This window comes from Anneissia japonica, unplaced genomic scaffold, assembly GCF_011630105.1.
Source record: "Anneissia japonica isolate Jap-2015-1 unplaced genomic scaffold, ASM1163010v1 scaffold287818_len932483_cov186, whole genome shotgun sequence".
Taxonomy (NCBI): Eukaryota; Metazoa; Echinodermata; class Crinoidea; order Comatulida; family Comatulidae; genus Anneissia; species Anneissia japonica.
In genome coordinates, this window is record NW_022703366.1 from 20,004 (window position 1) to 44,840 (window position 24,837).

The 24,837-nt window shown below is 35.2% G+C and overlaps 3 protein-coding genes across 5 annotated transcripts in view; 2 read left to right on the forward strand and 1 right to left on the reverse strand.

Annotated features, from left to right (window-relative positions):
- LOC117104432 (cAMP and cAMP-inhibited cGMP 3',5'-cyclic phosphodiesterase 10A-like) overlaps positions 1 to 6,129 on the forward strand; it is a gene marked incomplete at its 5' end in the record, with an annotated part of 25,559 nt that extends 19,430 nt beyond the window's left edge. Inside the window, 7 exon segments of the mRNA XM_033245281.1 lie at positions 857 to 1,091; positions 1,339 to 1,545; positions 2,150 to 2,271; positions 3,084 to 3,195; positions 3,909 to 3,989; positions 4,490 to 4,578; positions 5,372 to 6,129. Of these exon segments, the coding sequence (XP_033101172.1) occupies positions 857 to 1,091; positions 1,339 to 1,545; positions 2,150 to 2,271; positions 3,084 to 3,195; positions 3,909 to 3,989; positions 4,490 to 4,578; positions 5,372 to 5,465 (940 nt within the window).
- On the reverse strand, positions 6,061 to 11,837 carry LOC117104433 (GPN-loop GTPase 2-like). Of its 3 annotated transcripts, none has more exons than XM_033245284.1 (6): positions 11,738 to 11,837; positions 10,796 to 11,219; positions 9,530 to 9,686; positions 8,342 to 8,502; positions 7,561 to 7,691; positions 6,061 to 6,844 (listed from the first exon to the last, which is right to left on the reverse strand). In XM_033245284.1, exons 2-6 carry the CDS (start codon positions 11,183 to 11,185, stop codon positions 6,769 to 6,771), a joined length of 915 nt encoding a protein of 304 aa, XP_033101175.1. In that variant the 5' UTR covers positions 11,186 to 11,219; positions 11,738 to 11,837; the 3' UTR covers positions 6,061 to 6,768. The 3 variants fall into 3 exon arrangements, with proteins under 3 accessions (XP_033101175.1, XP_033101177.1, XP_033101176.1); XM_033245286.1 differs by having other exon boundaries at positions 11,769 to 11,830; XM_033245285.1 differs by having other exon boundaries at positions 11,734 to 11,830.
- A 161-nt stretch (positions 11,838 to 11,998) lies between these two features.
- The window catches only part of LOC117104400 (recQ-mediated genome instability protein 1-like), a 20,990-nt gene continuing 8,151 nt past the window's right edge, over positions 11,999 to 24,837 (forward strand). The window contains exons 1-13 of the mRNA XM_033245237.1: positions 11,999 to 12,022; positions 13,825 to 13,926; positions 15,252 to 15,398; positions 16,210 to 16,320; positions 16,691 to 16,810; positions 17,691 to 17,824; positions 18,463 to 18,703; positions 20,084 to 20,162; positions 20,890 to 21,306; positions 21,912 to 21,988; positions 22,614 to 22,730; positions 23,296 to 23,337; positions 23,951 to 24,041. Coding sequence (XP_033101128.1) covers positions 12,014 to 12,022; positions 13,825 to 13,926; positions 15,252 to 15,398; positions 16,210 to 16,320; positions 16,691 to 16,810; positions 17,691 to 17,824; positions 18,463 to 18,703; positions 20,084 to 20,162; positions 20,890 to 21,306; positions 21,912 to 21,988; positions 22,614 to 22,730; positions 23,296 to 23,337; positions 23,951 to 24,041 — 1,687 coding nt within the window. The 5' untranslated portion in view covers positions 11,999 to 12,013. The remainder of the gene's footprint in view (positions 12,023 to 13,824; positions 13,927 to 15,251; positions 15,399 to 16,209; positions 16,321 to 16,690; positions 16,811 to 17,690; positions 17,825 to 18,462; positions 18,704 to 20,083; positions 20,163 to 20,889; positions 21,307 to 21,911; positions 21,989 to 22,613; positions 22,731 to 23,295; positions 23,338 to 23,950; positions 24,042 to 24,837) is intronic.

Sequence of the window (24,837 nt, forward strand, 5' to 3'; positions counted from 1 at the left end):
GTGCATATGTACAGTGGGGTATCTGTGAGGGTGGAAGGGGTGCACGTGAAAAATACTCGCTCCTCCCAGTTTCCGCCCCCCTTAAGACTCCTAGATACGCCACTGGCTATGTACGATGAGAGCTGTCCCAGGGCCTTCAAAGCTGCCATTATGCCTTGCTCCATTGCTTTCTTGGATAATTCCTGGAGAAAGAAACTTGGTCTAAAACTTCAATTTTAACCGTGTGCCAACTTCCTACTGACGTCTGTCTTCTGATTTTTTCTGAAGTTTTAGGGCCTTCTACCATCCTCAAACTTTTTCTTGTTTTTTTTTCCATGCATTCTTCAATGCTTATCCTAATGCCACCATCCAGTTTGCCAGCAAGCAAACACTGTTTAAAATGCATTGCATTACCCAAAAAGTCAATATTGTCAAGTGATGGGTTTAAATGTTGAAGGCTCAATATATTTCTACACTAAAGCAGCAGAAAGAGAAGAGATTGCAAAGAAAACTTGTTTGTTTAATCAAGTGGCAGAATCGTTTTCGGCAGCAGACTGAGAGGCACTAGGCCGAAGCACAAGGTGTTGTTACAGTGCATTTCTGCCTATTTATAAGCACTAGTGAAAGCGACACTGCCTTGACATCAGATGTTGGATCCCCTCTTGCAGAACCAATGGGGTCCTCTGTTTAATAGTATATTCAGATTCAGGTGATTACAGAGAGGTAGATTTAGCTCAACCATGGTGTAAGGAGTACTCATGAAAAATAGTTAACAAGGATACATATACAGTATAGCTTTAAGCTGTTGAATAGGTCTATAATAGTTTAAACTCGTTAAATACAGTACTGTAGATGGTTTACCAGATTCTTCTTATAGGTTTCAGTTTGATGTACGTCCATCTACCAATACATTTTGCGAGCTGTTTATCTACATGACATATGAACTTTTTGGCGAGGACACTTTTGACTTATCGACGCTCGCTCGCTTCATTCTGACTGTGAGAAACAGTTACCGGCCCGTGCCTTACCACAACTTTGAGCACGCATTTACAGTGACGCATTGTATGTACTGCCTCCTGCAAGCAACTCAAGGTCTTTTCTCCGATATAGAGGTGATAATATATTAATATTAAGTATAATTTCTTTATATATTGTTTTGGTAGGACTGAATAAATACATGAATTATTGTCAAGAACAAATTAAACTACTGTACATATCCGGACTCCTACCGCCCACACGCAAATGTGCCATGCTCCTTTATGCAATGTCACACATTAGTTCCGTTGCCTCTGGATTAATGTCATAAATCAAGCCAAATGTGACAAAAATAATTGTATTGATCTTCATAATATTTAACAGATGCAGTCACTGTTCTTTGCCTGTATCTGCCATGATCTGGATCATCGTGGCTTCACAAACACCTTCAATCAGAAGTTTGAAACTCCTCTGGCTTCCCTGTACGCTACATCCACGATGGAACAACATCACTTTAGCCAGACTGTGTTCATTCTGCAGTTGGATGGTCATAACATCTTCTCGCATCTCCCTAACAATGTCTATAAACAGGTAAAATACAGTTTGTCATTTCTTATATTGTTCTATAGCAGACTATTGCAGCTACACCTTTTAGTTTTTATTCGGAATCTTCAGCTTGGATAACCGACATAAAGGTCTGTAGATTTATTTCCAGTGTGGTGGGAAATTTACCCCTCCCGCGTTGGAAAGGCCTGGAACCCTGTCTTCTGACGCCACAACAAGGTAGTCGGATCAAAAACATTAATTTGCCTATCCAAATAGACTATATACCAAGGCAATATATAAATTCTACCTTTGAACCCTGTCAGTTCCCGAGTTTTTTCTTACAAAGAAAAACTCCTCTCCATTAAAGCCTTCTTATGAGACTTACTTATGTACTGTAGAGCATCATGTGAAGGGATATCTAATAGGACAGTGATTGAAGTCGCAATTGGTAATCCTTGGCTATGTTCCTAAAGGAATAAACTAAAAAAAAAAAAAAAAAATGAAAGAAATTTTTCTGACAAATATTAAGCCCTGGTATTATATTTTGTATGCCTTTCCTTTTCGTTTTGTTTGCTGTTCTGTATTTACAAAAATAATTATGCAACACGTTTCACTTTCAAGGTTTCTCACTATTAAATTCTTTTGATAGATGCTTGGTCATATCCGACATAACATCTTGGCAACTGATCTTGCATTGCATTTTGAGAACCAGAAAGAGTTGGCTAAGATATGCTTAACGGATAATCTATGCATTACCAACCCAAAGCACAGGTAGGGCAAATCATAATGAAGTTATAAAAATGATAATTTGATTGAAATACTAAATAATGACTATGAAATATATTTTGACCATTACAGGTTATAGCTAAGCATAATTTTAAATGGTCATGGCTTTTTAGTTTAGTTTATTCTTTATTTATGTCACACTCTTAAACAAAATAAGACTAGCCAATTCTGGTTTAATTATGAGTTATACAGTTAAAATACAAGATAAAAAGGGGGACATACTATATAATAATACATTAGCAATAAATATAACATCATAAAGCTCAAAATGAAAAAAAGTATTAAATGTGTGATATTAAAAGATAACAGACCTCTGATATGTCAAGACCATAACACCAACAATTTTTTCTCTCTTCTTTCCCTTATTTCCTTAAGAGTATACTTTGAAACAAAATGTTACTTTGAAATGATGTTAATGATTGTTCGATATAAGCTTCGTTCACATTAAAGCCCGGATCCTGTCCGGTGCCCGTACAAAAAATTGTGAAAAACGAGTTCAGTGGTAAAGAATAGGACTGTTCACATCAAATTTGTACGATTTCTAATCCGCACTCCGGATCGAGACCGATAGATCTGAGACCCATTTGTATTGTGAAATTGTACGTTTTTTTTCCCTTGGACCAATCAGCAACATGCTTGGTTGGTTTGAAACAATCAAACGCATATACTGTACGTACTTAACCCGAATAACCGTGTTCCGTGCACGCTGTGAACGCAGCGTTCAAAAAATGTTGCAACTCACGATTTTTTGTACGGGATCCGGGCTTGATGTGAACGTAGCTTTAACTTGATTTTAGAGGTCATTTACATTCGCTGATGATGACGGCTTCAGACTTGTCTCTATCTGCCAAGTACTGGCCGGTACAACGGGAGACAGTAGATCACATCTACGAAGAATTCTACCAACAGGTAAATTAGGTCACAGGCCTGAATTCAGACTCAAATATAAAAAATCTATTTTGTAAAACTCTTTAACCAAATTGTGTTAGGTGATTATTGTGACTAGTTCACTGACTTAAAAATCTGGAAGGCATGCATTGGGCAGAGTTAGGTAATTTTTCTATTTCAGTGTGTGACACAAAAAATTAACCCTCTACTCTTTTTGAAGGATATTTCAAGTTTCTAAAGTGCACACAAGCCAGTGCTTATTCAAGAATTGGGTCCTGAAATTGAGAAAATAATGAGAGACCAAAACAAGATCCAATGCTATGCTATATGGCTGCAGATATTAGGGTTATTTCAATAAAGCTGGACATAAATTGATCACTACACCCAACGTGATTCTATGGAGAATACAATGCCATGACATGCGTGCAACGGATCGTTTTTAATGACCAGTAAATGGCATCGTGTTGTCCATCGCTCACAGGAAGCAAAATTGGATTTGTGGTATGACCGCCCTACGACGCATTGAGAGGCCGGCTGAACGCCACGACTCATCATTTGAGCCACAGCACCCAGTATTCCCAATACAGACTTCTATCACTATAAACCCTGCTTATTCAAGCAATAATATGAAGATATTTTTTTCAACGAGGTATACTGTTTTATATGTAATTTGATGAACGATTGATTGACTTTATTATTTCAATAAACTGGATCCTGATGTTTTATTTTTTCAGGGTGATGTTGAGAAGCAGAACGGATATGAACCGATTCCAATGCTGAATCGAGATTTCAAAGACAAACTTGCCCAAGAACAGGTGAGAAAATAATGATGCCAGATTACTTTGTAAATCTTGGCCTAACCATGAACAGGTGTTTAAATATTTACATATCATGCGTACCACTGACCAGGTGTACCTTAGTGCTTGATGTCCCCTACTGTAACTGTACCCAGGATGTACAGTGGTAATATCGTCATATAACTTATGGAACAGAACCAGGGGTACATTAAATGTGTACAAAATGGTACCTCATGATTTTTACTTTAAGTACAGGTGTTAAAATATGAAATTCCATGTGTATTGTAGAACCAGAACCACAGAACCTTTAAAATATTGATACCATGTGTACATCAGAACCATGAATTAATCTTGGCAATAATTAGTTTGTGTTCACCTTGTATGGGCATGATGATTAAAATAATTACAAGAAAATCAGAACTTGCAACTGTATCAGAATGCTTCCTGCAAATGCCACAGAGATGGTTAAGTATGAGAATACACCTATTTATTTGTACATGTGTATTTTGTTTTTCTAGGTGAATTTCTACAAATTTGTTTGTCTACCAACCTACACAACCCTATACCAAGTTCTTCCAGTCACACAGTCTCTGCTGGAGAGCACCAAGTACGTAATTCAGTTCCTTTTAATAATTAAATTAATTCAAACAAGAGACAATCAGAACAGTGCCAAGTATACTCGTGTGTTCAACAAACGCACGTGCTTGCGTATGTTTTTTCACGGTCATATTTTGGGGAATTTGCAACAATATCCAAGGGGCGTGGCTTAGTGGAAAGGTTCATTATAATGAAGCTATAAACAGCGGTGGCACCAGAAATTGCCAACAAGGGATCCAACATGTTCGACGGAGGGGTCTGAACCAAGGCGACAATGAAGCCTCGATTGGCAGCCAGCAATAATAATATATCCCTGTCAGGGTTCACAGAGAGAGTTTTTATAATAATAATAATAATAATAATAATAATAATAATAATAATAATGTTAGTTTTAGAGAGCGCATAATTGGTCCTAAAATGTGCTTTTAGACCACAGTATTAGGGATTGGCAATCAAAATATTGTAATATTTTGATAGGAAAATTATTATTTCTTTTAAATTTTTGGTCCGACGACTTTTTAGTCAATTCATATTTCTCCACATTATAAGATATAAAATGTTGGGTCATTACTGGAATCGACTTACTAATAGCCAAAGTTATGAGCATACAATTATTACGGCTTGTTTGCACTAAGGTATTCAACAATGTCACATTCTTATACTAATACTCAGTTCAACATTATAGTGACAGTATGCTCGGATGACATAGGCCCAAAAAAAAAAAATATAAGGGGGAGGGGGGTTCTTTTTTTTTCTTTGCATTTAGACATCAGATCCAAAATAATTTTTTTTCTTTTTTTTAGGGACAACTACCTCCAATGGGAACGAGCGATGCAAGGCAAAAGCACCTTAATGTGGAATGTAGACAGCTCACGGACAAAGGAGAACAAATCCTAAAATAAAGATAAAAACTTGTCTTCCAATTTGTTGACACAGTGTTGGGTTTGTGCAATACAATTTATGGGTACTGTAACTTACGTATCCAACTTAACTTAAATGAAATATGCAATGAACTTATACACAGATGCAATATAATATTTAAAATAATATATTTTAAGTCTTTTTCTTAAACGAAATTTAAATATTGGAATGTTAATTGATTTTGAAATTAAGTACAGTACAGTACTCAAAATTTAAAATGTTCTAGATTTTTAGCTAAGTTTTTGTTAAGTTGTGATCAACATTTTGTTTTAAGGTGATGCTACAGGTAGCTAGAGATAAGAACAAAAATTAAAATGCAATTATCTAAAAATTATATTTGTTTTATTCAAACAACATTTGTAAACATTCTTTATAAGTTACAACCTTGTATTATAAAGTTTAATGAATTTTATAATGTTGTGTTTTGACTGTTTATATTTTGCTGTAAAAAATTCAGTACACTGACATATTGTAGAAATTTCTTTAAAATAAAATTGTACCTGTTTCTGAAGTAGAGCTAATAATTCACTTGGCTGATCAAAAGTACAAGTTCTAATTTGAAAAACTGTAATGTAAATTTGAATTTTACTTGATTTCAAATTAAAATTATACACACATTTTGTGATTGAATTTCTGAAAACTCAGTGTGACGTATTTGCACAAGCATGTGTACGTTTTTAGTGGCAAAAATATCTTGAGTTTTTAATTGCACAATGATGGCTGCTAGAACCTTAATGATGTTACTAAGAACTCCTCTGCCAAGTCAAAGTTCAGTTCTGGTCGTCTGAATTACAGGATGCAGTTTGGCCCAAATTCATATTGTGCAGAGAATGTAGGATGGTCACGAATCCATTTTTTAGTTTTACTTCATCGCGCAAATTGAAATCTCCCTACTACAGACCTACTATGCATATCTCCAAGGCTTCTTACCTAGTTATCACTTTTATATAACTCTATAGTATAGTTGATGACTTCAGTTCTGTTGGGTTACTTACTTACGGTATGATCCATGGGTTTTAAATTATCTGTTTATGAAATTTGATAAACACAAGAAATATGTTTATAAATATAAAGCTAATACTGTGATTCCTTTCACATCAAACATCATAACTATAAGCAGTTTCCACTTCCAGGCTTTTATACCAGAAGGTTAAATCTCTGGCAGCCTACCACAATGCAGCTCTATCTAGATGTCATTCCAGTAGCAACATTAGCCTTCAAGCTTCATCCTTAGGTGACATACACTTCTTGGTTCACTTTTCCCCCTTCATGTGTCTATTCATGATGCGTCATCCTCCATCTTTGCAGGTTCATCATCATCATCTTTCATATACTTCTCTTGTACAGATGCTGCTGTGACAATTTTTGTTATTAAGGCTAATCAACAGTGAATATTAATATAACACTACCACCAGACAATCAAATTATATTTGAAAAAATACTGTTGTATGCCCATATATAGTCATGATGATGATGTGCCTATATATATTCATATGATGTCATCATGACCATACTTAGGTATGTCACATGTTTTTGTCAAATAAAATTTGAATGCCTGATATGATTGAGAAGAATCCTTCATAAGATTTTAATTTCATAACTATGCGAAATGTGTAGATATTGTTTTCCCTACATTATCTTGCATTTTTGATTAGGATATAGCAGAGGGTGCTTGTTAAGTTTTCCTTACCCTGTGTGAATACGTGGCAAAGACAAGCTAAACCAAACCAGTCACTCGTTGCAAATCATGTTTCCCAGACAATGGTTAAAATCATGCTGGAAAATGTCAATTTTAAAAAAAAATCTGTTTTATTGCACTAAACTAACATTTATATATCTATACATCATGCTATGCTGTTATTGTCCCCATTTTCAATGTTAAAACAAAAACTTTTTAAGGATTTGATGACAGTTTACTTGAGTATAATACAGATCCACACCAAAAAGAATAAACGCCTTTCTCGAATAAATACCCCCTTAAAAAACCCTTCTCAACAATAAACACCCCAGGCATTTATTCAAAAAAATATGGTATATATAATATAAAACAAATTTTTATTGGAAAGGATATTTGAAGTATTCAAAGTCGGCTCCAACAGCGCATGACATTAAGGCTTGCATGTTGCGTTCTTCTAAATCACCAAACACGTAGCCGTTAGCTTTATCCACGAGCTTCATCACGTTTAACATACTCTCCTTATCCTGTGGTGAATAAGATTAAGTTTGTAAATTATAATGGAGAACATGTGAAACATGTTTTTATTATAGAAAAAAAACCAAAAAAACACATTATCATTAATTCATTCCAGTGTATATAAAATTAATTTAAAATACTGTAAATATACAGAATTGATACAAATATAACATGAATATTGAAATACACATTCATGCAACTTATAAAGGAATCATTTGTACATTTACTGTATATTTGCAATTTTCACTTTTTGGTAGTAGGAATAAAAGTGAATCATGATAGATTGATATGAGAGAAGAGAGCAACTTAGCTCAGTTGGCTAAGCTGGTGGTAGCCAATGTGTGTGCACTGAACCGTGGAGTCCTTTGGTCCCAGGTTCGATTGCTGAAATGCAAGTTATGATAGTTCACCGTCTTTTACATTAGACGTTTAAGCCCTTGGTCCTGTGTGCATTATGACTCGAGGGCACATTAAAGAACACACGCTTCAGAAAAGAGCAGGGGATTGTCTGCTGTTGTACATGCCACCACCACAATGACCCCACTGGAAAATCTACAGACCGTGGGTTATCCTTGGTGTTTTTACACCAAATAAATCCATCCAACAACTGGAATACTATGTACACACAAGTATTCAATATTTTTTTTTCATAATTTACCTGGATATTGAGGGTGCAGAATGACACTAGACTATAATCTTGAATCAAGCCAACCATTGCTTCATTCAACTTCTTGAATTTCTTTACAAATGGAACATCTTGAAGATGATCCAACAGGTAATCCAAATCGGACACTTCAGTGTAATAGTCCAAATTAAACGCTTGGAAAAAAAAGGATATAAAAATTGCATTAACACTGTGCACCCATTATTTCATTCTTAGTAATGAAGGCAACCTTCCTCTTGTTTAAGCTTTGTCCACTATATCAAATTTTATGTAACAAATAAATGTGATATGCCCATATTCGGGTGTATTATGACTTCATCATGCCCATATATGCACACATATTTATTAGTGTAGATAAAGCATTAGCCAGATTATTCATTTCAATCAAGCAATCATCAAAAAAATAATCAGAATTTATAATGCTGTGAGATCAATTATAAGCATATTTCGGTTGAGCACTATGAAAACAATTATTACAGCATTTCCCATACACATGTTCATTTATTATTTTTATTAATATAGGTCTCCCTCCAATTAAAGACCACTTTTGGGACTGGGGTTTATATGGTCTTTAGCAGCTTTGGTCTCTAATTAGAATAATAAAAATAAGACATTTTTAAAAATGGGACCACAGAAAAAGCGGTCTTGAAATTGGGGGTGCTCTTTATTATGAAGGTATATTTAAGTAGAGTGAGACCTGTATTATTAATATTAGCAATTGGTTTTCTTTGAATACAAGATCCAATATTCAATATTAAAACTATTTTTAATGGATATTATTTTGTGCTGTACTAAAAAGTATAAACAGAACAAGAGAGCCAATATGCTCATTGAGAGCGTAAACAAACGATATGGCCTACGCAGCCAATGTAGGATGCTGTTGTTTGTATGTTCACCCGCGTCCTGCACCACGCATAGTTTGTCTGTTTTTCTACTTACCAAGTAAATAGCGTACTTCAAAACGCAAATGAACGCAGGTGAGCATACAGTCGTCAGCGGGCATTCTACGCTAGCGTGACGTTTTTACAAACGAGAGTATGCTCTCTTGTTCTATTTATACCCATTGGCTATACAAATAAAATTAAAGATTATTATCATTATAATTACAGTATTACATTAATTTGAAATTGAGATTAAAATAAATTTATTATCGATATTCTGAATACTGCTTTGATGTCTCACCTAATTTGCCATACGTTTCAATCAAATCAATTTTTGAGAGGACGTTGATGTGTGGGAGTTCAAGTTGAAGCATCGTTGACAACGAGGTCAACAAAACGGAAATAAACTTGGACGGGTCACTACAATAATGCGAGTCAACTAAGTGAACTGCTGCAAGCTGAAGAGAGAAAGAAAATAATGTTTTAGTATACCTGCCAACTGCCAATAAAAAAAAGATGTATATAGCGCCCTCGATGTAATTATCACAGAATAGAGCGCCTCTGTTTTTTAAAAAATAAAATTGTAGAGAAACTCCTATGAATTACAGCCCTCAGTTTTGCTTCGTTAAAAGTAATTTACTGTATATGGCCTGTATTCCCATTTTAATGATAAATTTATTTCGGTTTTTAAATTTTAGGGTATAATATTACTGATTTTTTTATTTTTTAAATTTTTTATTTCTTTATTTAGGCACACAACAGACTACATATGCATCAAGGACTGTCATTAGCGAATTATATCACTGCTTGTAGGTGACAATCCATTTCATTTGTATGGCCTGTATTCACATTTTAATGATAAATTTATTTCGGTTTTTTTAATTTTACTGATTTTTTATTTTTTAAATTTGTTATTTCTTTATTTAGGCACACAACAGACTACATATGCATCAAGGACTGTCATTAGCGAATTATATCACTGCTTGTAGGTGACAATCCATTTCACAAGACAAACATACACATATAATAATTTCAGACCTGTCAACACGTCTGCATTTGCTGCAAGTCTTACGCATTCCAATAAAATCTTACGGTCTTACGCAAAACGCTTATCCTAAAATTTGGGTAAATTTTGTTTCTTTTTCAATTTTTGATCTTTCACAGTAAGATCCATAATAATAACATTCTACCTCCATGTTTCAATAACTACTGTATCCATCTGAGATCATTATAAACTCACTAATATTGATTAGATATGCCATTTAAGTCAAGGAGTCCAGGGGCCGATGGCCCCTAGCCACTGTTCGTACCTTCGGCACTCATTATGTGTCACCCGATCTTACTCTTTGAAATTACTCTTTGAAATTTCTCAATGTTGACAGGTATGTACTTTACAAAAACTAAATCTCAATATGAGGGTTTAGGAATTGGAGTTGTTTTGGTTGTGATAAACAATCCTGCAACACTGACAGGAATTGAACCTAGGACCCTTGGATTGGGAGGCAAGCCGCTGATTAACCACCAAGCTATTAAACTCCCACTCTTCAATTGGTCCTCTTCAAATTACCTTAAAATTCAACTTCAATAATTTCTGCAGAATATTTTTGAATGAATTATGATGAGTGTAAAGTTCAACTTGGCCAGGACAGTCAAACAGCAGGTAACTGTCTTTAAGGCCTTCTAATTTCTTCAGCAACCAGTCAACGTTTTTCTCCAGGTACTCCATGCAATAGATCAGGCCACCATTTGGTCCAAGGTGAAGATGCTCCATTACTTCTGATACAGATATCAACTCGGAAATGTCCACGTCGGGAACGAAAGGGAGAACATCATTGGCAGGATCTAGATTGATTATGGCAACTTTTCGACCAATCTCAGTCAAGAAGTGTTTCATTCCATTGCAGTAGGTTGTCTTGCCAGCACCTGGTGGTCCAATAAGAACTTGTGCAAATGCCATTTTCTTTGCTATGCACACTAGTTTCAAAGTTCACCTGTATGTAAAATAAATTGATATTTCCACTGGATTTAATTATCAAGAAAATGTAACATTAAGACAAGTTTACATAGGTCAACCTCTGGTTGCATTTGGATTTAAATATGCAGTAATCTTTACATATAGTGGTTAATTAAAATAATAATTAATAGAATTTTGTACTTGTTTATTGTAGGCCTTGATACATTTTGTGAAAAGTTAAGATGCACCCAATAGCACAAGTCGGTGTTGATAATTGATTGGTGGAACTGGCTTGGCCCTAACCTCAATTACTGTACTACTGTACAGTCGAAGCTACAACTACTAGCCTAGGCCCGGCCTGATTGGATCCTGAGACAACACTCGTCAAGTGACTCAACCCCGTCTAACCAACAAACTGAGCCTCATGATAGATGGGCTTAGGCCAGTATATCGATCTTTAACTATTTTAGTCTTGAAAGAACCGAATATTTGAGCAAACACATTAAGTGGTGTTTGGACCTTTAGCTCTGATACATAATTTCTAAAATTACCTACTAATAAAGACAGGACACGTATTTAAACGTACATCAAAACCTCTAATACAAAGACCACATGACTCAGAAAATAATAACAACAATGGGGATAACCTGACCTGGATCTACCCTTGACCTCTCCATGTGCGCGCGCGTAATTTGAAACGCCCTCTACTCGCTCAAGTCGAGATCCCCGACGACTTTTTTCGTGGAGTGTCTGCATGATGTAGCGTGTGATGCTAAAATCAAGAAGTTTTTTGCGTTCTATTTTATAATATAATTTCTTCAACGTAAGAGAATGAATGTAGTAGGTTAGAGACCTACAGATTAACTACCAGTTTAGGCTAGGCCTCTACTTTAGCTAGGTCAGGGTAGGTAGATAGAGGGCATAGCCAGCTAGGCCTAGGCCAGCGACAGTATGTGAAGGACGAAAGGAAGGGCCAGGGCAGGCGCTACACCAACGAGCCCAGTTAGTAGGGCCGGGATTCGTAGGGCCTCCATAATTAGGCTTACTGAGGCCTGCCTGAAGAGACCAACAATTCCCTGCTGAGACTAGAAGAGCAGATGCCTATATACCACACCGTAAGCGCACAAGTTATGGGTTCAAACAAATTTTAAAAAATAACTCGCATTTGCACAGAAATTCTTGGGAGAGTGGTATTTAGGGTACATAGGCCTACATAGAAAAAATTATTAGATTATCACTCTTTTTAAAAAAAGCAATTGATGAGAGCGGGAGGTTTTTTTTTTTATACCCGGGGAGTCCGGTGTACATGAACAGAACGAACATGACATTGTTTTTGAAGTGGCAGATGCATTTAAACAAATTCCCTGTAATCCAATGGCTTATCCAAAACTAGGCCTAGGCTATTATTCCGGTGAAAAAGTCAGACATTACTCGAGCATCAAAGGGAAGGGAACACCCTAATTGTAGTAGGCATAGGGGCCTAGGCTTTGTTCTTTACCTCCAGCTAGGCCAGCCTTTGCCTAAACTTTCTTTGTTGATGTCGTAGGTTAGTTTTTGCCCAACAACAACCAATCCAATCAAACACACCCATCACAAGAAAGACTTTTAATGCAATATGTAACAAGCTATTTTTAGAAGCGAGAGTCTCTGTGGAACATGTCAGTCTTCATGTTGTGAATCAACGATCCGATCAGCCCACTGGGCGGGTCTCTTTAGGGACAGACCGCTTTGTTTTTTATTTTTAACCGCAGTTAGCAAGCTGTTATCTTAGCAACAGTAAACAAGTATAAAGAATAGGCTTTGCATTTTCAATTTTACGGCAATCTCAATGTCTTAATCTAAGAAATTGGAAGAGTTTGTAGTCTGCCGAATTCGGAACCAATTCCTTTATATTTTGTGAGCATTTGTTTCTTGCAGAGTTGTTTTTATTAAGTTAAAATAATTGAGGCGTCAAAAAAAAAAAATAAATAAAATAAATATAAATAAATTTAAAAAAAAAAATTATTCCCGCATCAATATTTCCAAAATTTTTGATGCCGATGGTAGGGAAATATAATAAATGTTTATATTTGCCCTTACTATTATTTTTTATGAATTATACCAGACTGTGTGGGGAATAGTTATCCATGTAGAAATATTAAATTGAATACTTATTATATAATGGCTCTGAACCATCACTATACCTGCACAGAAAAAAAAAAAATTTTACCTATCATGTAAAACATACTACCAGACTGTATAGTAAGGCCTGCATGGGGAATATATCCGCCGCGCAATTATTTGAACTAGAAATCCGCATTTTGGAAAATAAGGTCAATCAGATTTTGCTGAGAATTTGGCTTTGACCAAATGCTAATATATAAGCAATGCAATTATGATTCCGCGCACCTATTTTCCTGGCGATTTTCCACACAAATTTGAGCTGATTTTTTAGATATCCTCCATGCAATTAAAAAACTTTACAGAAAGGTGTAACTATACTTGAAAACAGTTTGACAATGGGATTTCTTTCTGGTGGTGAATTGAGCAGTACATTGTTAATCCCCTACTTTTTTTTTAAGAGTCTACTGCTTTTTTTAACAAGCACATAAGCCATTTCTTTTTGAACTCAACTTGAGCTTAAAATGTTTTAATTCTCATAGATGTCGCTGCTGCAAGTCAAGGGCTGGTTGAAAGCTCAACATATACAGGTCCATGATGAGTGGATAGAAGCTTGCTTGGATTGGCTTAAGTCCGAGCATCAGGTATGATTGGAAGCAATACATGTATAAAAGCAGTAAAAAAGTAGAATTTTCATATGGTTGACAGAATGCCCTGTAGTGAACAACTGTAGACTTTGTACTTAACCATTCAGGGTTGGTGCCAGCAGGGCCCCCCGTTAGGTAGAAAAACCACAATAGTAGACTCTAAAATCGATTAAATAAGCCATGGAAACCCCTAAATTGTCAAAATTTTAAATTTATTTGGTAGCTTCGCCCTCTAGACCATTTTCAAAACATTTTAAGCGATGCTTGACCATGCTCACTTTGCTCTTGTTGGGGAAATCTCCCTCGTCTAGGGCATCGGCTCCCCCTGTTGGGGACCTCGGACCCCTGTCGGGGAAGTATATTGGCGCCACCCCTGCAACCATTACTGTACCAGTGGGTTTCTGCGCCAATTATGGATGTACCGTAAAACCTCAAATAGAAGCCCAATGGGATTAATCTCCAGAAGAAGTTGTCTCTAATGAAGCCCCCTCTTTAGTTTGCAAATGTAGCCTGGAAAAGAAGCACATCTTGAAAGGAAGCCATGGACTTTTATTCAAGACAGCATGGGCATCTTTTCGATATACTGGAGTACAGTACATACACTGTACATGAATTTCAAAGAAACGAAATAAATTAAAAACACGCAAAAAAAAGACAAGCTCATGCCTTTTCTATTTAAGGTTTTACGATATGGTATGGTCCAAGGAGTAATGGTTTCTCCATTTTCTAGTGCATCCAGGGGCATGTAATTTCTTTTACTACTTCTCATCACCCCTGGATTCACTACTGTGTACACACAAGGAATATGAATTTTAATTTGTGTATTTTCATTTCTGTCTGTACTTATTTTGTACCTAATATTTTACCAGTAATGTATTTCAAATGTGCTTGTGTTGAACATTCACTTATTAAACAAGTCAATAATGATAGTATCAGTGTAAGCAAAACTTAATTATTTTTGAATTACCAAGATCTGTCTAATGATTTAATTCTAATTTACATATTTTTGTCGTAGTGTTTTAGTTGTACTTAGTCAAACTCATTATGTGTGCTTTGTACCGTCTTTTTTAGTGCTGTGGCGGATTTGTGTCTGCTGTTGTTTTTTTAAATAAATAACAAAAATAAATGATTTTAAACAATGTTTCAATCATTTTTAAAAAATTTAAAAACACCCTAAAAAATATTTTTTTCAATAACAGACTGGGGATACAATTTAATTATCACATCACACATTAATGGGTAACATGTCTATCCAATTCGATGTTGGTTAATAGTGTTAAGTCTTTAGATACTGTGCAATAAATTAAATTTTATTTTTACAGGGAAAAGTGTTAAATGATACCAACCTTAAATCTATGGTGTATGAACAGTGGCTAGATTCTGATTTGTCTGAAATAGCGCCACCTATATTGCCTGTTGGCATCAACAAGGAGACAAAAACCGAGTTGAAAGGAAAATATGCTTTACAAGTAAGTAATTTGGTTTTTTTTTTTTTTAAACATTGTAAAATCCTTTAATCCTGCCAACTTATCAATGTAACCAGAGTTTATATTTCAAAATATTACTCCTAATATTGAATTTCAGTTTTGGTTATCAATGTACAGTATATTGGAAATTCAAATTAATAATGATACAGATATTGACGAAGTTGACTAGGATTACCATCATTGACTGATTAATGGTGATGATAATGCAGTGATAATAATTAAGGTGATAACAATGATGCTACTGATCACTATGTAGATCAACAAGACGTTTTCAGAATATCGTACAAATTGACTTGATTGTCATAAGCTGTTGGTGCAACGGTTGCATTTCGCTCTCTCAAACCTTTGCTGTGCATTTTGCTGGTGTACACGGACAAGGCACTTTATACTTACATTTGTCTCTCTTTACCCAGGAGTATAAATGAGTACCTGGTTCACTACTGGGGAGGAAAAAGGCTTCGTGGAAAGTAACTGGCCACCCTACCACATAATGCCGAGGCTTAGTACGATTGGCTAACAGCCTATTCCCCTATGCTCAGTAATGAATACTGGACTACCTTTTAGTCCTACATATCAAACAATCACAACTATCTTATAAATTTGTTCAAACTGACAGTCATATTTTCAGTGTATAAAAATTAATATCAAATATTTAGCAAATAATATGGTCAATAGTTTGTTTACTTTGCAAATAAAAATAAAAAAAAAATTATATTAACATTTATCTTTTTAATCTTAAAATTTATCTTTTTAATAATTTTTTTTATGAGAAATGCTTACATTTTTTTAACAGATGAACTATGTTGAGGATGTCAGTGAATCCGCATACACTCAGCTTCAAAAAGTCAAAGGTAAAGAGAATGCTAATGTGTTTGTTACTGCGACACCAGCTACACAGAGCCAGGTGAGATAATGTTATTTTCAACGAGAAGAACAATGTAGAAAATAGTTTTATTTAAACATATAGGCCTGAGTACAGTAACGCAAGGATGTTGGAATTTTCTTTTAATAATAACTAAAAACAAATATTGACTGCTCTTGATTCAGGGAACGTGAAGGCTATAGCCCCTCGGTGATGTGGAAACCGTAGCCTATCTTCCTTCAGCCCTATGTTTTCCACATCACCTCTTGGCAATAGATTTCACAATTTCCTTCTATGAGCAGTCAATATTTGTATACTATTGCACAATATGCATACATGACTATAAAACAAGTCATTAGCCTACACATTAATGCCTAGTATAACATATACACTCATGTGATTTCTACTTTAGTACAATGTAAAATCGAGCCGAATGTTGATGTTGTATTTGACGGACGGTCATCAGAGTATGCAAGCAATGGAGTATAAACCTGTACGATGTCTTAATACAAGTTTACCGCCAGGAACAAAGGTAAACGGATTCGCCATCAATTCCATTTTTTATATTCATTCTTTATTTAACATGAAGTGTTTAGCTACGATAAAATTGGTGCTCATTAATAGTATTTGAGTCTTTAAGTTGTGAGAAGAAAAATCATGATTTGAAACCAGAATATTTATAATAATATTAAATATATATATAGTGACAATTCAAAAATTTATCAAAGGCGCTAAGTGAGGAAAGGAAGCAAGTTAATGTTCCAGTAATAGGAAAGTTTTTTTTATTTTCATAAAAGAATTTTATTTTTATAAAAGAAAGCAAATTAGACGAATCGCGAACAAAAAGCGGCAAGGAATTCCATGTAAAAGGGGGCTTGAAAGGGAAAAAGCATGTTGATCATAAGTTTTTGATTTGCCTTTACGAGATGGAACTGTCAAGAAATTTTTAAATGAAGGATGAAGATGACGAAGAGGAATATATTGGGAAAGGTGATTTAGTAAATAAACAGGTTGATGAAAGCTAAGTGGCTTGAAAATCAACAAAAGTAGCTTGAAAATAGCACGTTGTTTTATATTGAGCGAGTGTAAATTTTGAAAGGTGGGTTTTATATGATGATGACGAGGTGTTAGGGAAACAATATGGGCGGCAGAATTTTGGACTCTTTTTCATAATTGTGACATCAGGTAAAAAGATACATAAAGATTTACAATAATGATCATGTTTTTTTATTTCTATACTCTTCGAAAATGGAACTTTCACTAAGACCCGCCCCTTGGATATTGTTGTCCCACAAATGGACAGTTCTTGTTAGACATGCGTATATTCCAGGCCCTGCTCTGATTGGACAGTTGTCTAGTTTGATTGACACTCCAGAAAGCTCCATTTTCTAATTTTTAAGTTTTAATTGAAGGTATCTCTAGAGGGCAGCATAACATGTAGACTTGGTGTCCTGATGTTGTCTGAAGAGAATATCAAAGTGCTTGGCGGTGAAGTAGACACTCTCGTTGAGACCTGCTCTCAAGTTCAAGTTCTTTCAAAAGCCCTGTAAGCAAAATTGAATTAATTATCCATGTACACACTTTTAAACAGTCACCCAATAGACTCTGACCTCAATTTGACTTTTAAGTGTAATTTCAGAATAATTCTGATAAGTACTAGGTTCCAGTGTCTGTAAATTCACAGTTGGACTTTATTAGTGTAGAATAACATGTAAATTAATGTTGATAAGATAAACCACATTCTACATACATTTGGTTTTATAATGAAAATAATAATTTTGAATAACACATGCAGCAAACATTCCTGTTTTTGTAATGAAAAATGAATTTATTCTTGTGCATATTCAAATAAAGAGTAATTGTAATACAAATAGAAGACTCTAAACTAGGGTTTGTTGAGGTGGTTTTTATGAGAGCCTGAACTCTTAAGGTATAAGAATTGTGAGGGTCAGGGGAAAATTTCTTTTCAAGCTGAAGTATTATAGCATATAAATGGTGAATTTTATCATTTTGGTGGTTTTTAATGCAAAGCGAGGGGTGATTTAGTTACAGTAATAAGTAGGGGTTTCGTCTGAAAAGAGAGTTCGACCAAAACTTAAAACCACTCTACCTTTGTTACAGGCCTGTGTGTAATGTTAACTATAGAATGACTGGTAATGATGTGTAATGTTTTCAAATACTTAGGTCTGATGAAGGCAGAACTAAAATACCTGAACACTTCCGAAATGGAGTCACAACAAAAATTACGAACGATCCAGAGAAATGTCAGATTGTTCCTAATCAGCGGAAAGGGAATGTTCAAGCGGTTAAAACGACTGCTGGCACCACTCCCGATGATGACTTTCTAATGGATGAAGAAGATTTTAATGATGACATGCTGCAAGAAATGAAGGAAATTGAGATGCTAGAACGACAGCACCATCAGGTATCAATCAATCAATCATCCAATCATCCATCCATTCATTTATCAATTGATAAATGAATGGACCTTAGCCCCGCAATAGTTGTTGCTGAGGTAAAAAAATTTACGATTATGTCACCTCTAGATAGTAGGAAATGGCACTCTTAAAATTTGAATGTAATTTTCTTTTTTTTCTCCAGTATTTTAAAATTTTGACAAATTTAGGGGTGGGGTCCGGGCCCTCTGGCTCCCTCCTTGAATTCGCCACTGTGTTGACTCCATTAATCTATACATTAATCAATCAAACAATCAATCAGTCAATCATCAGTCAGTCAGTCATCCTTTATTCAAGCAATCATTCAATCACTCCATACTCAATCATTCCATCCATTCAGAATATCAGTTCCGTAGTTTCTCTGGTATAGCTCACTCCCTTTAACACAAAATTGGGCTAATTTTTTGGAGTGGGATTATACCTAGTGAATCTTCACTTCAATCAAACAGCACTTCATCACTGCATGTCTAATTCAAAGCCAATGTTTAATTTTATTTTATTTGAGTATTGGTAAAAGGCAGCTAAGCTATTCATTTAAGTTATACCCTGGGATTTTTGCCCAAGGAAATGCTAGTGCTGCACATAAAATTGGGCGTAAAGTAAGGAGTGGGCTTATTGTACTAAAGGAACTACAGTAGTGTTTTTTTCATATTTTTCTATTTATGTATTTCTTCATTGTATGTGACAAGCTGGTATATAGATCATACATATTGTATAACAATTGTATCTGAAAAAAAATTTAATAACAAAAAACAAGTTTCTAAAATGAATTTTAGACTTGTTTATCTTAATAATAATAATAATAATAATAATAATAATGGTCGACTTACACAGCGCATATCATAGAGGCCTCTATGTGCTTCACATAAATAAGAATACAAATATAATGATACTTAACTAATCCTACTCCTTAAACTAAGCATGGTTTGGCCGTTGGCTCCGAAAAGTTCATCTGCCCTTTGTTAAGCTATTTTTCTTATTGCTGCTGGGTGACCATTCACACTCCCTTCCGAAGGACGCTAAGGCCGTAGATGGGGCTGCCAGTTAGTTGCCGGCGATTCGAGCGGATGCATTTTAACGTCATATCCAGGACATCTTAACTACAACTAACACTAATCTTAATACCAAAATGTAACTTAAACTTAAACTGAGGGTAAAACTATCCCCCGCCGGACACCATCCCGGTATTTCCAAATACAAGTTTTGGAGTTAAACTTACATGTAACGTCATATTTCTTTTAGGAAAAAAAGGTTTCTGTCTATGTAATTTTAATAAAATTTAAACATTCTCATCCTGTGTTCTTCATTTTATGATTAGCTGCATAAAACTTTTAAATTACTTATGTTAGCGGCAAGAACCAGAAGAATGGCCCGATGATGTTGATGACGATCTTCTACAATCAATTCCAGATGACATCATTCTTCCAGGTAATATCAATCAATCAATCAATCAACCTGGATTTTTATAGCACCAGTATCCAATGCAGATTGTCCAGTGGCACTATGACAATGGTACAGTATTTACTCAAAGTGCTAAACCCTGAGGTCAAAAGAATATTCTCCAATGGCATTGCCTTATATTACTGCTCATGCTCAGTACATCTGTTTGATTTTTAAAAGTAATCTGTTTAATTGTACTACTAATGATGAGGATACATTTGTGACATGTACACACAGTTGTCAACAACATTCAACAAACACTATCGAAATAGCCTTGCAGCACACACTGCTATTGGGGGGATCAGACTCAACTGTAGGTACTAAGTGCAAGTTCTGTGGTCTGTTTATCTGGAGGTTGCTGGTTCGATTCCCAATTCAAAAACACTTTTTGCGCAAGTATTCTGGAACGTACTGAGCATTCGGTATGATAATACATCAGGTAGGGCCAAACATCATTCGGATTAAATTTTTACTATAAAAATCCTATTAAATTTTTGTTATAAATCCTTAACCAATTCAATGCTACATTATTGATTGTTCGTTCCAATAATAAATTTTGAAAATGTTTTTTTTCTTTTTATCTGGCGGTAGATTGATTAAGATACATGATAAAACATACAAGATAAATTTAAGGAAAGTTTGAAATGTACATAAATTTGAAATTTTAATTTAATTTTTTTTTTAACTACTGTATTTGAAAATTTTATTTTAACAGATGTAGACTTGTCATCACACGAACCAAAAAGAATTAACTCAGTGGATAGCAAGCCAATGACCACAGGAAATCAAGCTTTCGTTCCAAGGAATATGGCCACTAAAAATAGTATTTTTCCAACTTGGAGTTCCACTTCAAAAAATGCAGTTAAGTCAGACTCGGGTGAACCAATTTGGAATTCAACAAACTTTAGTTCGTCAAGTAGTCAGAATGTGATGAATAAACAAACTGTATATCCACACTCTGCAACAAATAAACAAACTGTAAATCTACAGTCTGCAGTTACTTCTAGGACGGGTCAACCAAGGCCACTTCCAGATAGTGGAGAAGAATGTTATTCAAAGAGCGATGTTGCTAAGATAGTATCTTGTGAAGAAGTCATCATGATTTCAGATGATGAAGAGGACTTGAACATATGTGAGAAATTATGTAAAGTAGTGATTGTTCCCACTTCCAAAAGCAATGCTAATTATACTGTACTATTTCATGTATAGCGTATAGCATTATATATACAAGAATAATGTTCCCTTTTCCTCTTTACTTCCATTTTTTCCTCTTCTTTGTCTCGTTCTTCTCCTTGCATCTTCATTTTTCTTCTAATGTGCCTCTTTTTTAAATTTTTCTCTCCTTCCATCTCTCCCTCACTCCTTTCTTTTTGTCTTCGCTACCTTCCCTTCTAGTAGAGCAGATTTGTTTTCATTTAGACTGGGCGCTGCGTCGTACAATCATTGGCCGACGAATCCAAGTCCGCTTCCTGTGGCCGTTAGACGACACAACGCTGTCTGCTGATTGTCGGTGGCAGTCTGAACGAATTGCCATTAATAACGATCCGTTGCGCGCATGTCACAGTGTTTCGTTCTCCATAAAATCGCATTGGCCGACGACCGTCCGCGCAGTTGATATCAGGCTTTAGAAGCATCCTTTTATTGCCGATATTGAACTGATCGTCATAGGTATGCATTGCAGACATCATCATAACCACAATTCTTCATGTACTATACAGTAATGTCTTTTTTTAACAGGTGATAAAAGCAAACTAACAGAATTTATTTCTCTGCAAGATTCTTTTCTGCAGACTCAAGGAACTTTTAAAATTAAGGTGAAATATATTTAAATTCTTGGGGTTTTTGGGGGGTTATTTTTTGATATTAAAAAAATTTACATACAGTTGTTTATGACAACCACATATTAAAACATATAAACATAAAATTTTGCCTTATGAGGATTTACAAAAGTGCAGATTAATAAGGCAACTTATCTACCATACATTGAATGCCATGGGCTTAATCTTGAGAAGAATCCCATCTCGAATTGAAGCCCTCCCCCCTTTTTTTTTTGAGTTTGCAAAAGTAGACTTGAAAAGAAGCCCATGGGCCTCTTTTCAAGATAGCTTGGCCTTTCGAGATAGTACAGTACATACACTGTACATAAATTTCCAAGAAACTCAATGAATTGGAAAAAATGTTCCATTTATACAGTAGATTAGGTGATTTAATGCCGGTTAATACACTCCATGATAGAGATTGATGTTACATTGGACCTATTTATTGTTATATAGTAGTAATTCCCAAATTTTACAGCATTCATTTTGAAAAGAGCTCCCTTCTTTACTTTGCAAAAGTAGCCCAGAAAAAAGGTCCAATTTGAAAAGAAGCCCAGCTTAAACTAATCTTTTAGAAAATATTTAAACCATCCTCTGAACAATTCCTTCCTTTCTTCTCTAGGGAAATTTCACTACACTGATTACTGGTTTAAGTTACGATTCTTCTGGTTGGAAGCTTGCTGCCACGGTAACAGATGATGGTGGGCAGACGACTTTGGATGTGGACTTAGCTGATAAGGTAAAACAAAATGGCAGACATGCAGTGAGTGACCCAGGGTGATGAGACACATGGAGCGCTTTCCGAATCCGAAAGGTCCACTGATTAATCTCAGATAAGATGATTAATTATCAGTTGATGACACAATTAATGTCGAAATATTGAATCCCAACACGATGGTGTGTATTTCAGTACTTGGAGTTTGTATTATACTTTCTAAGTTGAGACACATTTCTTGTTTTATAATAAGCACACTAAATGAAATCATTCAAAAATTAAATTATTTATTTCTAAGTGTTATTTCTAAGATGTGTGGAGTTTTTTTATCAACTTGCATTCATTCGGGTCATTAATCAAGGATTAACTTTGCCTGTTTTTTTATTAAGACAATACGAGAAGATATAAGTTTGTTTGAATAAAGCCATATTTGATTTTAATTTTCTACGCAGTTGCAAATTTTTTCCTAAGTTCATTCAAAAATTATTGTTGCATTATTATTTGATGTACCGTGATTTCTATAATGTTACAAAATCCACTGTTCTTTGAATAAATTGTCACTGTTGTTTTATTATTCTTATCTTTACAGGTGCTTTCAAAGTTAATTGGCTTCACTGTTCTTGAAATGATGGTGAGTAAACCATCTCCATAGATGGTTTCAGAACTTAAAAGGACTTTTAATTTTATTTTTTATTTGTTAAGCTTCATTACTGCAATTAAGGTATGTAAAACTGAAACAGAGAAAATAAAGATGGCAGCCAAGGTGAAGTTCAGGTTTGTGGGTAATCAGGCCCAGTTGGAGTTTAATTCGGAAGTGTTGGATCTAGTCGACCGAGCGAGAGATAGAATAGCTAAGGACTTAGCAAGTTGGAAATTTGTTTAGAAGATGTGGAAAAACGTCTCCAGCGAAGAAACAAGCTGATTAGGAATGGCGGATAAATCAGAAGGGGGTTGGAGTGTCATCGATGAGTATTTGTCAGACGAATTAGTAAGCGATAGTTATGATGAGAAACGCATCAGAAACGTGCAGATTACAGATTGATCTGGTGCTTTATCGCGGTAAACATGACTTGAATAGAACAGTCATGGGGTGGAGCGGGAAGATAAATGAAAAATTATTTATTTACGATTGTCCATCAATAGGAAATAACAGTACTATTTATCTTTGCAGCTATAATTTTATTTGTATTTTTCTTATAATATTGGACTACTAACTTAAACTAAGAATTTATTATCTTACGTAGATGATGAAGAAAGAAATGAAAAGTAACAAAAAAGAGGTTGCCCAAAGAATAAAATCAGTAAGTGTGATTAAAAATGTGAAAACGTTTGCATGTATTAGTTTACTTTGTATATTTAATTTTCAATATAACTTTGACTACACGAAGATAGATAGAATGTTGTTAAATTATGTTACTTGAAAATGCTACGTAAATTGTAGCTTAGGCCACGGGAATGAAAGTTGTAGGTTTGCGTCCACCGTCCGCATGCCTAAAAAGCTACCGTACGAAAATTTTCATTATTTTGAAAAGTTCATTATTTTGAAAAAAAATATACTTCGTTTTAAAAAACGGACTTTCTAAGCCGTAGACAGACAGAAAATCGATCTATTCATCACTGATCACTCGTCGCGAACACCGAGCGAAGGCAGGCCTGGCCACATCGCACCATGATCGCCAATCACTGCTGAGGTCATTTACGGGTCAAATCGATCTTTCTGACCAATAGGAACTAGATGTGTATAAGAGACAGGCATTATATATACAAGAATAATATTGCCTTTTCCTCTTTACTTCCATCTTTTCTCTCCTTTGTCTCATTCTTCTCCTTGCATCTTCATTTTTCTTCTAATGTGCCTCTTTTTTTTTATTTTTCTCTCCTTCCATCTCTCCCTCACTCCTTTCTTTTTGTCTTCGCTACCTTCCCTTCTAGTAGAGCAGATTTGTTTTCATTTAGACTGGGCGCTGCGTCGTACAATCATTGGCCGACGAATCCAAGTCCGCTTCCTGTGGCCGTTAGACGACACAACGCTGTCTGCTGATTGTCGGTGGCAGTCTGAACGAATTGCCATTAATAACGATCCGTTGCGCGCATGTCACAGTGTTTCGTTCTCCATAAACTGTCTCTTATA